At 43.3% G+C, this 14,753-nt stretch overlaps 1 protein-coding gene across 3 annotated transcripts in view; it reads left to right on the top strand.

Moving 5' to 3' along the window:
• Positions 1 to 7,235: 7,235 nt before the first annotated feature.
• Positions 7,236 to 14,753, top strand: part of DLG5 (discs large MAGUK scaffold protein 5) — a 97,979-nt gene continuing 90,461 nt past the window's right edge. For 2 of the 3 annotated variants that reach the window (XM_066191505.1, XM_066191504.1), the window contains exon 1: positions 7,237 to 8,140. In XM_066191505.1, coding sequence (XP_066047602.1) covers positions 7,840 to 8,140 — 301 coding nt within the window. In that variant the 5' untranslated portion in view covers positions 7,237 to 7,839. Of the gene's footprint in view, positions 8,141 to 14,753 lie in introns of all 3 variants that reach the window. The other variant, XM_066191507.1, reaches the window with a different exon arrangement.

Genomic DNA, 14,753 nt, shown 5'->3' with positions numbered 1-14,753 from the left:
AAAATTACCTTATTATATAAGGTAATGTATTTGTACTTTAAACTGACATGAAAGGAATCCCTGCTTCATGTGGCTCTTTGTAAGCACTAAAAACTCTGTTCAGGCCTTTGGATCTCCAGTTACTTTTGTCTTTAGCCTGTTTCTGCTTTTTTCTTCAGTGTCCCTACTTAGCTGGCACAAATGTCTTCTCCCTTGCTTGTGTTTGTATACATTCTGTTGAAAATAAGTGTGGGGTAGGATGAGCAGCTGGCACAAATGTCTTCTCCCTTGCTTGTGTTTGTATACATTCTGTTGAAAATAAGTGTGGGGTAGGATGAGCAGCACAGCAGCTTGGGAAGTAGCCGGCAAATGTAGAATAAGTTAACTGTTGCTGCCACAGACTTATAAAACCTAGAGAAATCTTGTACTTTAGATTCAGTCAGTTAAAGACTATTAAATCAGAATAGTCTCTCCTGAGCAATATGGTTGTGAGAGGAGATGATAGAATCAAGGTGAGTGAAGGGACTATGCTTGTGAGACCATACATGTTATAAAGAGTACTTAGTAAATAACATTGCCAGGATGTGGGGATTAAAGAATGTGATTAGCATCTGCTGTGTATAGTTCTTTTCATTCTCTCATCTTCCAACGAAAGTCGAAGAGGCTGGTAGATGGTGCTCTTGAAGTCAGCTGTGAGACAGACACTGACTTCAGCTGGAAAAGGAGAAGGCAAAGCAATGAAACTCTTGGCTGCCATTAATGATCTTGGAAGGGCAGGGTGGCAGCTCTGAAGGTGAGTTTAGGGAAAAAAAATCTAAAAGCACAAATAGCCCATGGTAAAAAGGATAATATTTGGCTTGCCTTGCTGATGAAGTGTATTTAGTCTTCATGGAATATAGAGACTAGCAGATTTGGAGACTTTTTATTTCGGTTATTCTTTTGCACGGTCTTTTTATTACCAAACTGGTGCTTAATCCAAGTCCCCTGGAAACCAATTAGAGAACTCAGCAGAACTGGATGAGCTTTGATATATGCATTATATTAAATATTTCTATCCATCAAACTCCCAGTAGTTAATGTATCTTTCTAAGTTTCAAACAGTTGCACAACACTTCTCTAAATATCATTGCTGCAGACTTGATTAAAAAGAATCATTTTAACCTAAATCTTTTTTAAGGCTTCCATACCACTCAGGACTTTGTCTCAGATGTTTCTCCTTTTTCTGGGCCATGCTGGATATGCTCTTTTCCATTTAGTATTGAGGTGGGGATCTTCTATTTGTTTGGGGAGTTGTTTGTTCAATTCCGACAAATCTTGGTATTTATAAAAATCTAAGTTCTAAATTATTTTGTGCCATTTTTCTTTTAAAAATACTAACTTGAAGTGTTTAATGTTTAATTTTTACATTTGTGTTGTGCAGGGGAAAAATACAAATAGGTTGAAGATCTGTAGTTCATTTTAAACTGGATGACCAAACCTTGTGGAAGCTGGTAATGCAGCTGCCACTGTGCCAAGCTGAGACATTATTTCATTCTGGAACTCTCTGATGGCTTTCCCATCCCTCCAAGGCACGTAGGCTGAAGCAGAGACTGCAGTAAATGCCTTTTGCCTTTCAAATGAGAGTGTAATTTAGGAGTTACTTCATTTCACGTTTGTTACTGTTTTCAGAAGTGATTTTGGTTAAGTCCAGAATTTTTGTCATTTTAAACACCCTTCAGTCTTAAGTTTCATCTTGGTCCATGATCTGCTTTATCTGAGCAAATTGACTACAGCAAGTTGTACAAGGGTTTCTCTTTGACTTTGTTCTCACTGTCATCCCAGTTCTGTGTTTTCCTCCTACAAAAATAATTTCCCTCTCCTGCCCAAGGAATATCCTGCAATATTAAAAGTAAAAATTCCTTCTAAAATCAGAAGCATATCAAATTTATGCAGTATTTATGTAAACAGAAATCCCTGCATTACTGTCAAGTAGCAGTTGAAGTCTTAGCTATGACACGCGATTTTGCTGCAAGTCCAGCATGTTCTGACCATCTACCTTTGTCTGGTTTTCACAGGCATTTGTAAAACTCTGCAAAATTCATGAAAATACACTAGAAATGCTTCTCCTGTATCATAAACCAGATGAATTCAGAATGCTAGAGCATTTATTATGAAGCAATAATAATCCCCTCCAGCTCTCTACGATCCTGTTTATTTTTTTCCACGCATGAGGAGCTTTTGCAGTCCAACCACATCTGAGTATCGGTCTGTTCTCAAATGTGGATCTGCTGGATTCTGGGGTTTTTTTAGGTAATGGGCTGCCACCTCTGTTGTCCCTTCAGCTTAATTATTACAAACTAGATGAGCTCTTGAGGCATGTGTGGGAAGACAGGTGTTGCACAGTGTCTAGAGAAACAGAAGAACCACACTTGCATGCACACCTGTCTCCATTTCCTTAGGGAGCTCTTTGGGCTTGGACTGGAGATGTGTGGACTCCCCTGGAATTTTCAAGGAATATTGACTTTTCTGGAGCCATTTTGTTTGAGTTCAGTTGTGCCACGATCAAAGCATTGCCTCTGGAGTCTCTGGAAAACTTACCTTGTAATTGACAAGGATTCAACTCTTAAACCCTTGTTCATCAGTGAGGAAGAGAAGTACTTGCTGTTAAAAGTACATATGTAATTCTTAGAAGAGCTGAGAGATGGAACATAAGGAAACACTTTTGCTTCTTCAAGAGCCTTTAGATTCAAATCCAGTTTGAAAATACTCATTGCTGACAGAAAACCAATGAAGATAGTCAAATATCATAGTAAAGATTCCAGAGAAGGCCTCAGCACATTTTCACTATCTTCTTCAACTGCAGTTTGGGTTTTCTTCTTACAGGCTCCCAGTTTGTGCATGGCTTGTTTATAGAAGTTGCCCGTGGTTGTTTAGGGCACCCATTTGCTTTTATCTCCCCCGGAGTGCTAAAAGAAGTAAAAGCAAACGATTGGTATAAATAATCTCTTGCCTTGACTTGAAAAGTGACCTAGAAACTGAACCAATAACAAACTGCAAGCAACAGCTTTGAAAGGGGCTGTTTAACATCTGCTTGCTTATAGAAGTTAACCACATCACAAGCCAGCCCAGTCTCCCAAAGAAAATTAAATCACGCCCCTGCTCTGTTCTAAGCAGATGGGTACTTGGGATTTGCTTGCAGAGTGTCTTCCCTACAAAAGCTGAAATTCTTACACCCCTGCAGGATTGCCACCAATGTGCCTCCATAGGATTTCTGGTTTTCTTTTGCTGCCTGTTTTGGGAAGCAGTTGTCTGAGAAACAGAAGTGATTATGTTTATTCACAGCTCCAGGAGGAGACAATTTACCTACCCTTTTCTTTTTACCTACCCCTCCTCACCCCAAACAAACACCCTTCCTGCCAGCTGTTCTGCCCTAGAGGAAGGCCTTTTCTTTCTCTTTTAACAAGTTGATTAAGTGAAACAAGTTTTTTATTTGCTTTTTGAACAGCCCAGGGGGGAATCTAAAAGCTTCAGCAGTGGGTTTTTTTTTTTTTTTTTGGTTGAAGCTTGTTGAACCTGACTGAAATAACTGTTTCATCTTCTTCATTTTAATTTGCCTAGAGTGGGAAAAGGCCATAAGAAATTTTATCTGAAAACTGCCTAGTGCAGTTCAAGATTAAATGACTGGTAGGTTTGATGGCTACAGGAAAAAAAAATAAAAAGAAAGTGGCAATATAATCCTCTGGTCTGCTTTCCCTCATACAGTATGTCACAGAAGTTCAGTGAAGAAAGAGCTAAGCCATTTCCTGAAGTTCACAGTTACACATTTTTGGGAAGATAAATGATCCTTGTGCTTCTCTGAGTGTCCAGCAGCAATTCCCTCAGTCTGCAGCTTCAGCTGGAGCTCTGAGGATCTCAGAATTTATGGGCCCAGCCCATTCTTGGATGTGATACTGCCAGGTGAAATATTTTCCCTGGGCACTGCCCAGACTGCTCACATTATGATTTTGGGTTTTTTTAATGGCTAAATGAAATCCTTGGATCTGCTGGCACATTAAACCAGCACCTTCCTATCCTGCAAGTGCCAGTTGTCTGTCGGTTACATTAAAGTGAAAAAACAAGCTGCTGTTGAGAACTGCTTAACTGCTCGTGTTTTGTGTTACACCCATGACAAAGTCTCTGTGGTATTCACATTGCACCTAAAAAGCTCTAATCTTAACTTGGTCATTACTTGTATTTTTCATATGCCTGTCTTGGAGACTGCATAATCTTCCTTCCATTAACTTACGGTGAATCTCTCAATATTTTTCTATAAATCACAGTTGTTTGAATCCTATAATTACATAAGAAGTGTAGCTTTTGTCACAAAGCCATTTTCAGGATACATGACTGTCACTGGAGCCCGAAGACCTGTATCCTTAAGGGCTCCAATACCAAAAAGTAAATGAAATATCTCCCGTGTATTTAAAATTAATTAAAAAATCTTCTAATCTAAAGAAAACCCTCTACTTCTGGCCATTAGAATATGAGATTGGTTCAAATCGAGGATTTTGAGGAGGGGATTTACCACGAAACCTACAGCAGCAGAGCTGCTGCTGCGACTTGGGCAGCAGTAAGCAGGCAGGTGTGGAGGAGGAAATATTTGAGGAGTGACAACTAATTTTGCACAGAAGGCTATTGTCCAGTGAAAAGTTCCATTAAACTGAGTGTAAGAAGCCTGTTTTAAAGTCTAGATATGTCTAAAGGGTGTCTTATCAGAAAATATCAGCATTCTGGGGTACTACAAAGATCTGAATTTAGGTCACTGTATAAACTTTTGGCATAATAAATTTGCATCCATTTCATAATTTGAGTCTTCAAAGTATACCTATGTCTTATGAAGACTTTCCCTGTACTTGCTAGAGAAGGTCTACACTGAGTTAAGTAACCAAGGTAACAGTAAGGTCCCTCTCTTAGACAGGTAAGGGTCTTACAGCTGGACCCATGGAAGGGACATTTGTGCAATGAGAAATTTATCTGAATTTTACTGAGAGTAGACTTGTGATTTGCAAGACAAATGGAGTGTTAGAGACTCAGATATGACAAAAAGGTAGAAACTTCATTGCCAGAAAGAAAGAAACCTGGTACAACAGGGATTTACCTGCTACATGGCACTGCCTGAGAAGGGCAACAGGCACTGCGGATCTGCAAGCAAAAGGTGGGGCAGGCAAGGCATGATAACAAGATGATCATTTTATTTTGACTAAGACACACTTCTGGGAAAGGCAGGAGTAGCAGTACCCAGAGCCAACACTTCCCTCTAGATTTTGAAATGAGACTCAGGATAGCCAAGTTATGCCCTGCTTGAACGATGTCATTCTTGTGTTACTGCAACCCCTGGTGAAAGGTGTACTTCAGTGTCCAATCAGGCAGAGGACAGAAACCAAGATTTTCTTTATTATTTCAAGTAGCAGAGCCCTGCATCCACCTAAAGCAGGGCTCTTAACATAATGCCTCATAATGAAATTTGATGGCACATTTCCTTTCCTTTACAGGAAACTATTTAAGCACATACACAATAAAATAATGTTGTTAAAGGAGATTAGCTGAGATTAGAAAGTCTTTTTAAAAAGGACATATTTGAATAACTTGTGCAATCTTTCTTCAGTCTTCCTGTGCATGTGCCTTCCAAAAGCTTTCCATTGCATAGTGTCCTGTGGCAGGCAGAGAGGGACCTGCCTTGGCACTGGCCAAGGGAGGTCTGCTTGAGTGAGTGACACAAGGCAGCTTTCACTTCTTACCCATGCTGTGAAGCCAACAATTAATGCACCCTGGTTAACTAGCACTTGTGGAATGTACGATTACTCGACTGGCTAAACTGACCAACTTAGTAGAGAGAAATAGGCAGATTTTCTGATAAATTCAAATTGACTAGAACTAACATTGTTTGCAGGAATTTGTAACATTAGTCATCAGACAACAAAGGTAATCTCTGTGTATTTTGTATAGCAAAGAAAGTTGTTGAGAAAACCATGGATGCAAAATCAGAAGAAATAAGTCTGCAAGAGCATTAAATAAAAATGAATGGACCAAACATGAAAATATTTATGTCAACATCACCCCATAGTTTTAAGTATTGTTGTAAATAATGACTTAAGGTTGAGAATAATCTCTAACTCCTTTTATTCTCTATCTGCCTTCACCAGAAGTAGAATGCATAGCACAGTTATGCATGTAACCCAAGGTGTTATCACATGAGAGAAATCATCATCTACTGAGCTACATAAAGTGGCTTGAAGCTCAGTTCAGGGCCTGAATTCTCCCAATGGGTGTGTTAACAGGAAATTTTAGGGAACAAAAGCTTTCCCTTGTACCTCACCGAGTCCAAATGTCTGGACACTAAATAAACCACGGGGTTGGTTCACCCGAGACTGTCAGATGATTGGGGTTCCTTCTTGGTGTAATTGGGTTAACACCACTACCAGTCAAGTCCTTTCAGTGTAATTGAAATGTATGAAATGTGAATATGAGAACTGCTTGTGGTCGTCTTGCAGTCTGTTTGCTTCGCTGTTTGCAAATTAAGATAATATTTGGTGCAAGTGATGTTCGCAGCCCATTTACTTTCAGACAGAAAAGTTGTTACTCTCCTGTTTCTTTCCTAAACAATTGCTTCCTCCTGCTCCGGCTGCGTACGGACACGTGTACTCTATTTGTAAATTACCTGGTCACCGGTCATTCATGAAACGCTGAAGAAATTTACAAGGAAGATGAATCAATGGCGATTACTAGTGTTTAGATCTCGTTTGCAAACTTTTGGTTTTGCAAATTCTAATGGACAAAGGCCCCAGTGTTATTATGTAGATGTTTAGCTTTTCCCGGTTTAGGACGAAATAGATCTTGACGCCTGAAGCCGCCGCTCGGTGCAGACTCCGGCCCCGCCGCCGCACCGCCGACAGCCTCAACAGGCGGCCGCTCCCGCCTTCGGGAGAGGGCAGCGGCTCGGCCCGCCCGGCCCCGGCCCGTCACCAACGCGGCAGCGCCGCCTTTGTCTCGCCGCCGAGACACCCGGGCTGGGCACCCCGTCCTGGCCCGGCGGAGCCCGGGAGGGAGGAGCGGCAGAACCTCCCGCAGGCCGCGCCGCGGGTCCTTCCCCCGGCCCGCCCAGCTCCGCTCCGCTCCGCTCCGCTCCGCGCCGCACGGGGCCCGGCGGGCGGCCCTGACTGACGGCCGGGGGGCGGGCGGCAGCCGGGCCGGGCCACAGCGGGCCGGGGGAGCGGCGGCCGCTGCGGCGGGCGGGCGGCGCGGGGCGGGCGATGCGATGCCGCAGCCCCGTCTCGGCGCAGGCGGCAGCTTTGTGTAGCCAATATGGCTGCGTGCGCCCGCCGATGAAAGGAGGCGCCTGGAGCTGAGCCCGTCTCCCCGCACCCCCTCCCGGCCGTGTGGCTGCGGCGGAGAGAAGTTATCCCGACTGCCCCGCGGGGGTGCGGGGTGCCGGCGGCGCTCCCCGCAGCTCCTGCTCCCGGCGGTCCCCTCCCGCGGGCGGGTGAGAGGAGGAGGAGGAGGAGAAGTTGTTTCGCCGCCCGGGGGGGCGGAAAGGAGGCGAGCGGGGCGCCAGACGGAGGAGGAAGAGGAGCAGCAGCCCCTGACGGCGGCTCCCCCCGCCAGCTAGAGGAGGAGGAGGAGGAGGAGGAAGAGGAGAAGGCAAAGCCGCCCTCGGCCCAGGTCCTGTCCCAGCTCCGCTCCTCCTCTCCGGACGAAGTTTCGCCGGGGGCCGCTGCGGGGGCGCCGGGTGCCGGAGGAGGGCGGCCGGCGGCGCCCGCCCCTCCCCGGGGGCGGCGGTGGCGGAGCGGCGGAGCCGGGGGCGGGCGAAGTTTGGCCGGCGGCGGCGGCGGCCCTGCAGCGGCCATGGAGCCGAAGCACAAGGAGCTGCTCGCCCAGTGCCGGCAGAGCCTGGCGCAGGCCATGACCGAGGTGGACAAGGTAGTGGAGCTGCTGGAGGCCGCCGGCGCCCTCGGCCCCCGCGACCTGCGCGACCTGGAGGCGGCGGGCGGCGGGAAGGCCGAGCTGCTCATCGCCCTGCTGCTGGGCAAGGAACGGGACCACTTCCAGGACCTGCGGGTGGCCCTGGAGAAGACGCAGCCCCACCTGCTCTCCATCCTCTACCTGAACGGCGTGGCGGGGACGCCGACCGCGGCCGAGACGGCCGGTGAGTGGGGCCGGGGGCGCGGGGCGGGAGCTGGAGGAGGGCAGCGGCTGCCCCCGCCCACCCCGCCGGGCAGCGCGGGCCCCTCGGGGCCCCCTGCGCGAAGGTGGGAACGGGGCGGGCGGGGGTCCTCCTTTTCCGGTGGAGAATAAAACTCTCCCGTGTTTGCTCTTGGGCTCTCGATGCTTGTTTTGTGCTTCCGACCCTTTCGCTTTTTCTTCTGGCGGGAGCGCTGGTACTGGTCCCCGAGAGGTGCCGCGGATGCTGCGCCTTGCCCTTTGGAGAGGCCAGCCTCGCCTGGTTCTTGCGGCTGCTGCCGTTCCCCGAAGTCGGGTGTCGCCTGGGGACTCGGGAAAACCGATCCCGAAGGGGCTTTTCTCCATTGAGCACCAACGCCGGTGGTGTTACACAGCCGCTTCTTCACCGGGCAAAACTGAAACTCACCCGTGCAGCCACTCTGCCGGAGTTGGCCGGCTGGCAGGACTCCAGCAGATGTGCCTTTGAGTAAATATTGTAACTCTTTCTCCGGACAACCATGTGTTTGCGGCTATGTTGTTGTAACTCTTCAAAGTGGTTAGAACAGGGAACAACATTGGTTAGAACATTTGCAGATTTAACTGTAAGTCCAGACGAGAAGATTTTGGGTGTAAAACACCTCCTTAAGTAAGTTGGGCTTTGAGCCACAGGTCTTTCCTTATTCTCCTCCCTCCAAAACAAGTGACAGCCTACTTTTATGTGTGATAACCAAAGCTTTAAAATAATAATAGGTGGCAGTACACAGGACCTTCCAAGTGCAGCTTTGTTTCTAAATGAGAAACTGGAGTAAATGGTAATTCTGTATTATAGTATGTGTAGGCATTCTTATCCAGTGCAACCAAGTTGACTGATTCAGAAATGTGGGGTCTCTCTTTGGTGTCGTTACTGGATTCGGGATTTACAGTGTCACTGCCTCTACGTAAGGAAATGCATTGAGAGGGCTTCCTGACTCTTACTAACTATACCATTGCTTTAAGAAAATAAAGCCCTTTAAGAGCTGCTTCTGTCTGGAAAATAATCCTTGCCTGTGTGGTTGCACTGTGTACTCTGCCCTTACTTGAATTACGCTGTGGATGGTAAGAGTTCTGTAAACACAAATGCTTTGGGGTCTTAGGTTTTGTTTTATTGCAGTGTAGTGTTGTGTATGGCCTTTTCTAATGAATATATGGCAGGACCTCACAAGATGGGGGAGAGATGGACTGAACAATAGACCTCAATACTTGAAACATTATGTGGTCTGACATCAATGGGAGATGAGGGCACTCACTGCTTTCCAGAATGGCACCCATGATGGCTTTGTATGGTTAGAGTAAAGCTCGTTCTTGTCTTGTTGAGAAGATGGATTAATGGTACTGGGCTACCAGCATCCCTCGGGCTTAAAATCAAACGTGTAAAACATAAAAGGTACAAAATAATGAAGTATATGTTGGATGTAGTAATAGTCTTCATTTTTAAAATGCAAGCTGGAATTGGCGAGTGTTTCACAACACTGAGATCTTGAGGGAAGAGTAGTTTGATTGTCAAAGTGAGCTATATCCTGTTTGACTGACTGTTCAGGAGGCTTAACTGAGTTAAACTAACGTCTGTACGGGGAAGAGTGTTTCTCTGATGTGTTGAGTTTTAAAATGTTATTGCTTTCATTTATCAGTGGTAATAAAGAGCTAACTTTGAGAGTTATGCATTTGTTTTCCTTGTGATAAACACGTGTAAAAATTAGTTCAGAGGAGATTGCTGACAGCAAGCTTAATTAATAGTAAACCATAGAAGGGTAATGGACCTGAGCCTTCAAATACTGTTGTATATATTCCAGCACCCCCCTGAAGAGGTGTTAGTGTAGTTAGTCAGGAGACTGCTTGTGTGTCCACTGAAAGTCTCTGGTAATTCCTGGTCTTTGTGTGAGTTTGTCCTGGATGTGTTTTACGAAGAGTTAACTGTTTGAGGGTGACTGTGATAGAAAGGCTCTTGTTTGAAGGTGTATTCATTTATTTTATTGTAATCAGTTTTATTCTAGTATCTCCCTGTAGGAAGTTTGATCACCCTTCTGCTCTTCTCATGCCATTTGGGAGTTTTACTCCTTTTCACTGGAGATACTGTAGGTTGATGAGTCAAGTCTCTTTTTGTTTTTTGGCAAGAAGTAAAATGTACATGTGGTAGTGAGAACTGTTGGATTATGTATTTAAAATACCAAAGTGAAACAGTCCATGTTACATAAAATGCCTTTATTCTCAAAAGAAAAAAAAAAAAAGTCTCAAACATCCCTTTGATCGAACCTATAAAGTTGAATAAGTTTTTTGTGTTACCATTAGTGTGTGTAAAAATGATAGCTTACGGTTGTATACGTAATTTTTGTATTGTTTGGAAGAGGAGGCTAATAAAATGCATATCACTTGAATGCTTGTTGGAGATGAAAATTATGCATAATCAATAATGTTTTGTGGTGGTGTTTGCTAATTTATTTTTTTTTCTAGTATGCTGCTGTTGTGAGGGAAGTGAGAAGATAATTTAGCAACATAATTTTGTTCAAGGTTTCAGAAATCAGCATACAGACCACTCACTACAGTAGGATGAGTGTTTGTTCATCCATTTTAATGGGTGCAATATGTACCATTACTTCATGTTTTCTTCCTTCTCAGTTTAAATATTACCTCCTTTTGTACTTTAAAGGTGTTGTGTGAACTCTGATGGGAGCTCAGGTTGTTATTTATATCAGCAGCTCTTGTGACTGGCTGGGCAGTGTAGAGCTGACACTTTTATAAGTATTTATCTGTGCCACACAGAGGGAAGTAAACAGCTGGGCAGACTGCTCAAGGGAAATAACTGGGGTCCTGGTGCCTGCTGAAAGATTTTTTCACTCTGTCTCTGCTTTACAAAGAGCTTTTTTATCTTTATAGAGTTTCCCCATGTTCAGTCACCATTTAAATATATTTGTCTTCTATAGGGAGTTCAAACTGCTGGTTTTAAACCTAAAACTGTATAGTTTCTCCACTAAAATGTATGTTTTTTAAGTTTTCTGGAATTAGAAATAAAGCATAGTATGCCCAACAGTGTTAGTTAAGAGTGCAAAATCAAACAGGAAATTACCTTCTGTAAAGAAGAAGCTAAAACCAAGTGGGATCTTCTGTTTCATTTAATCATGTTTGGAGATTTTAGTTTTTCCTTGAGTAAAACTTTTGATTACTACATTGCATTTCTTTGTAAACATTTGAGAGAAATTGGCTCTGCCCATGTGAGAGTGGTTGCTTGGCTGATTTGAAATCTCCTGGTATTTTGCACATGGATGAATTCTTTAAGTAGTGTGCTAAGTGTTTTTGTTTATTTACTTGGGGGTGAACTCATAGATTACCATTAAATACTTGATTTGGCAAATGTCCTGCATCATGCATCTGGGAAGTCCTTATCCTGATGGAATTACATATCCTTTCTAATATGAAATAAATTTCTTCTGAACATTCAGTTGTCTCTTAGATATCTTGCTAACCAGTTTCATTCTTACTTTTGCTATAATGTGAATTTTGTGTTATAAAAAGTGTCCATGACAACAATGTAGTGAAAGGTACTTCGTTGTGACTAGTGCTATGAAGATGTATTTTCTTTACATGCAATTAAAAGACCAGAACAGAAATTTGAGGAACCTATGTAGTCTTCAAATGGCTTCAGATAACTTAGGGCTTTGTACTTACATTTCTGTGATGCTACAAAAATGGAGAAAAGGCAGGTTTGGTTGTTGAGCTTTGAATTTGTTTTTGAGATGAACTTGTGGGGCTACAGAGGTGCACTTTATCTTGAAACTGAGTAGATTGCTGAACTCAAAAGCTTCATTATGGCTCGCACGGTTAATAGAATTTTAGGTTTACAGCTTTCTTTTGTGTTAGTAGTTGGTCTTTTGTACCCCACCAACTGCAGTCAGTCAGCATGTGTTAGGCTTTAAGCGTGTTTTCTTTAACAGTTTCAAGATGAGAATTTAAGTTTTAGAACTCAAAATTGATTGCATATTTAAAAAGATCTTTAAAGGGGCTGGAAAGAAAGAAAAAGGATGGTTGTAGATTGACTTTGAAAATTTTTCTTCTATTATTTATTAAGACTTATTTTTTCAGCCATAAAGTGTTAGCTCCCAGTCAAAAAGTAAATGTGGACATGTTTAAGAGTAGGGAAAAAAGTTCCAGCTTTTTTCCTCTTTTTAGAGGGATTTTCTCAACTTCCTCTGTTTGCTTTGTGTATAAAAAAATGAACCTAGTTGTTTCTGACAATATGGGATTTGAAATCACAAAGTTTTAAATATTTCAAAGTCTTTCAGCATATTTAAAACCAAACACAAAAGACAAGCTCTGTATGTATGAATTTAGGAGATAGGCAGCTGGTACCCACTTCTCTGACAGCATCACAGGACACCCACAGGAAATGCAGTAATTCCAGGGTTGACCTTCAAGAGCTGGAATCATGACTGCTTCGACCTGCTGCTGGGACATCCACATTTTGTGTCTTCTTTCCTATCTCTCACAAAGTCTTGACTGATCTCCACAAAGCATTGGCAGGTGACTGGCCAAAGGAGCAGGAGTGAGAATTTGTGCTAGTGAGGAGCTGAGAGACTCTGGAGGAAAGGTGTGAGATGAGGAGCACGATGTGCTCTCCTCTAGGAGCAAGGTGGAAGAAAGGGGAGCTCAGGAGGCTCTGGGGTGAGGTAAGGGGAGAAGGCACCGTTCTCAAGGAGGTGAGAATTAGTCCTGTAAGTGTGCATTCCCTGGGAAAGAAGAGAAGGGAGAATGAGGAGAAATTGTAAAAACATGATTTACTGACTCAAGGACTGAACTGACAATTTTGCAATTAAGTACAATTTATACTCCCTTCTGTCACTGAAAATTGAAGAGTGGGAGAAGTAGAGCAGTATGTTTGGGTTTTTCCAGACCTGTTATTAGTTCCCAGGGTAGCTATGCAAGTCTTGTTGCAGGATTTCTTAAGTCGTGTTGATGAAAAAGGAGGCAGCATTCAGAAGTCACCTTTGGAGGAGTGCAGCTCCTCAGCAGCACTGAGCAGTAATTAAACTTGAGAAAATACCTGGCAGTAGTTTAGCACTACCTGTGTCTTCTGACGATCTCAGGTTTTTGGTATCTTGTGGAATTGCCAGGCTGAAAAAATACAGGAAGATTCTGGGAAGTGACCAGATGGGTATTCCCAATGAAATGTCTAATAGTAGTAAGTTCATAGAAGTAGGCTCTCAATTCCAAAGAAGGAAATGCATGTTTTAGTAGTTCATAAATCCCAAGGGTGGTAGCTCTCAATTACGTTTTTGCTGTGCTCAGGGGGGGAGTGGAAAGAAAGCTGGCCACAGTAAACTCCCGGGGACATTGTTTTCATCAGAGTAAAGGGAATAATGACCATTTTTGTGGTGTTGGTGCATCCAACTATTAAGTTGTGTTGGACACACACAGGACTTGGTGTCTTACAGAATTAGACATGATCACTAAAGAAAACCAACAGCTTTCTGTAAGTTGCTCCTTACTTACTTGTTAAAGATTAAAGATGGCCTGACTCAGAGGTTTCAGATCTTTAGCTTGTTTTAACTACTGTTTCAGTCTCACTGTTCTCTTGCAGCTGTAACCAGTCCTGGTTTGTCAGATTTTTTTTTTTGGACCCCTTGTCTAGCTAGTGAAAACCAAGCCACCACATGGGTAGTGACTTTGGGCTTTCCAGTTCTCTCATCAGCCTGTAATATGAGCTGAGTAGTCTTCCCGCCCCCCCCCCCCCCCCCCAATTTACTGCTTGCTTTTCCCACTTTCTGGGGTTTTTTTAACCTTCAATTCTTTATTTTTGCTTCTTAGTTTTCCTTACTCCTGTTAATTGTTACTTTAATTATTATTTTCTAGCCTTAAAATTCCTTATTCAAAACTCCAGTCGTTTAAATGATATCAGTAAGTGTTGATAAATTGCTTGTAATGATTCCTTACGCTGTAAAATCCCAAGGACAGAGGCATTTTTCAGAGCTGTTCAGTGCTGTCCTGGTTTTGGCTAGGGTTAAACCATGATAAGTCACCAGCACATATTGGGTGTTAGCATGAAGCAATTATTTACCGTTGTGGGTTTTTTCATAAGAAGAATCATAAAATGCTGTATATATAGTAATGCGAAAACATTTCTTTATGTAAACTGTTGTTAGTATTGATGGAGCCAGAAAAACATGTTAGTAGATAGAACTTCTTGTGAGAAGAGCTGTAGTCATGTAGTTGAGACATGTAGACTACTGAACTATATTGAGTGGTTCATGGTGAAACATTATTTGTGACCTTCAAGATGCAAGTTGTTGGCTGCTTTTTTTGTGCAGGGTGGCAATTTAGAGCTGAATCATTCTGATGTAGGAGCTGGGGAGTTTGCAGTGGCTGAGCTTTGGCTTGAGGCTAACAATGCTTTTCTAACAGAAGCAGACAAGAAAGATGCTGTCCTCTCAAGAGACCAGTGTTGTTAGTCTGTTTTAAGTGTTGGGCCCTGGCTCTTCCAAAAGGGCCATTTTTTGGAGTTCTCAGTGATACCTTGGTATATTAGTTTTTGTCAATGGAAGACAGAATTACTAAAGTATTGAAGGAGGTCC

The sequence above is a fragment of the Chamaea fasciata genome, unplaced genomic scaffold (genome assembly GCF_029207755.1).
Source record: "Chamaea fasciata isolate MVZ Bird 193981 ecotype frontalis unplaced genomic scaffold, bChaFas1.0.hap1 SCAF_9, whole genome shotgun sequence".
Classification (NCBI taxonomy): domain Eukaryota; kingdom Metazoa; phylum Chordata; class Aves; order Passeriformes; family Sylviidae; genus Chamaea; species Chamaea fasciata.
This window is presented reverse-complemented; position numbering and strand designations above follow the sequence as displayed.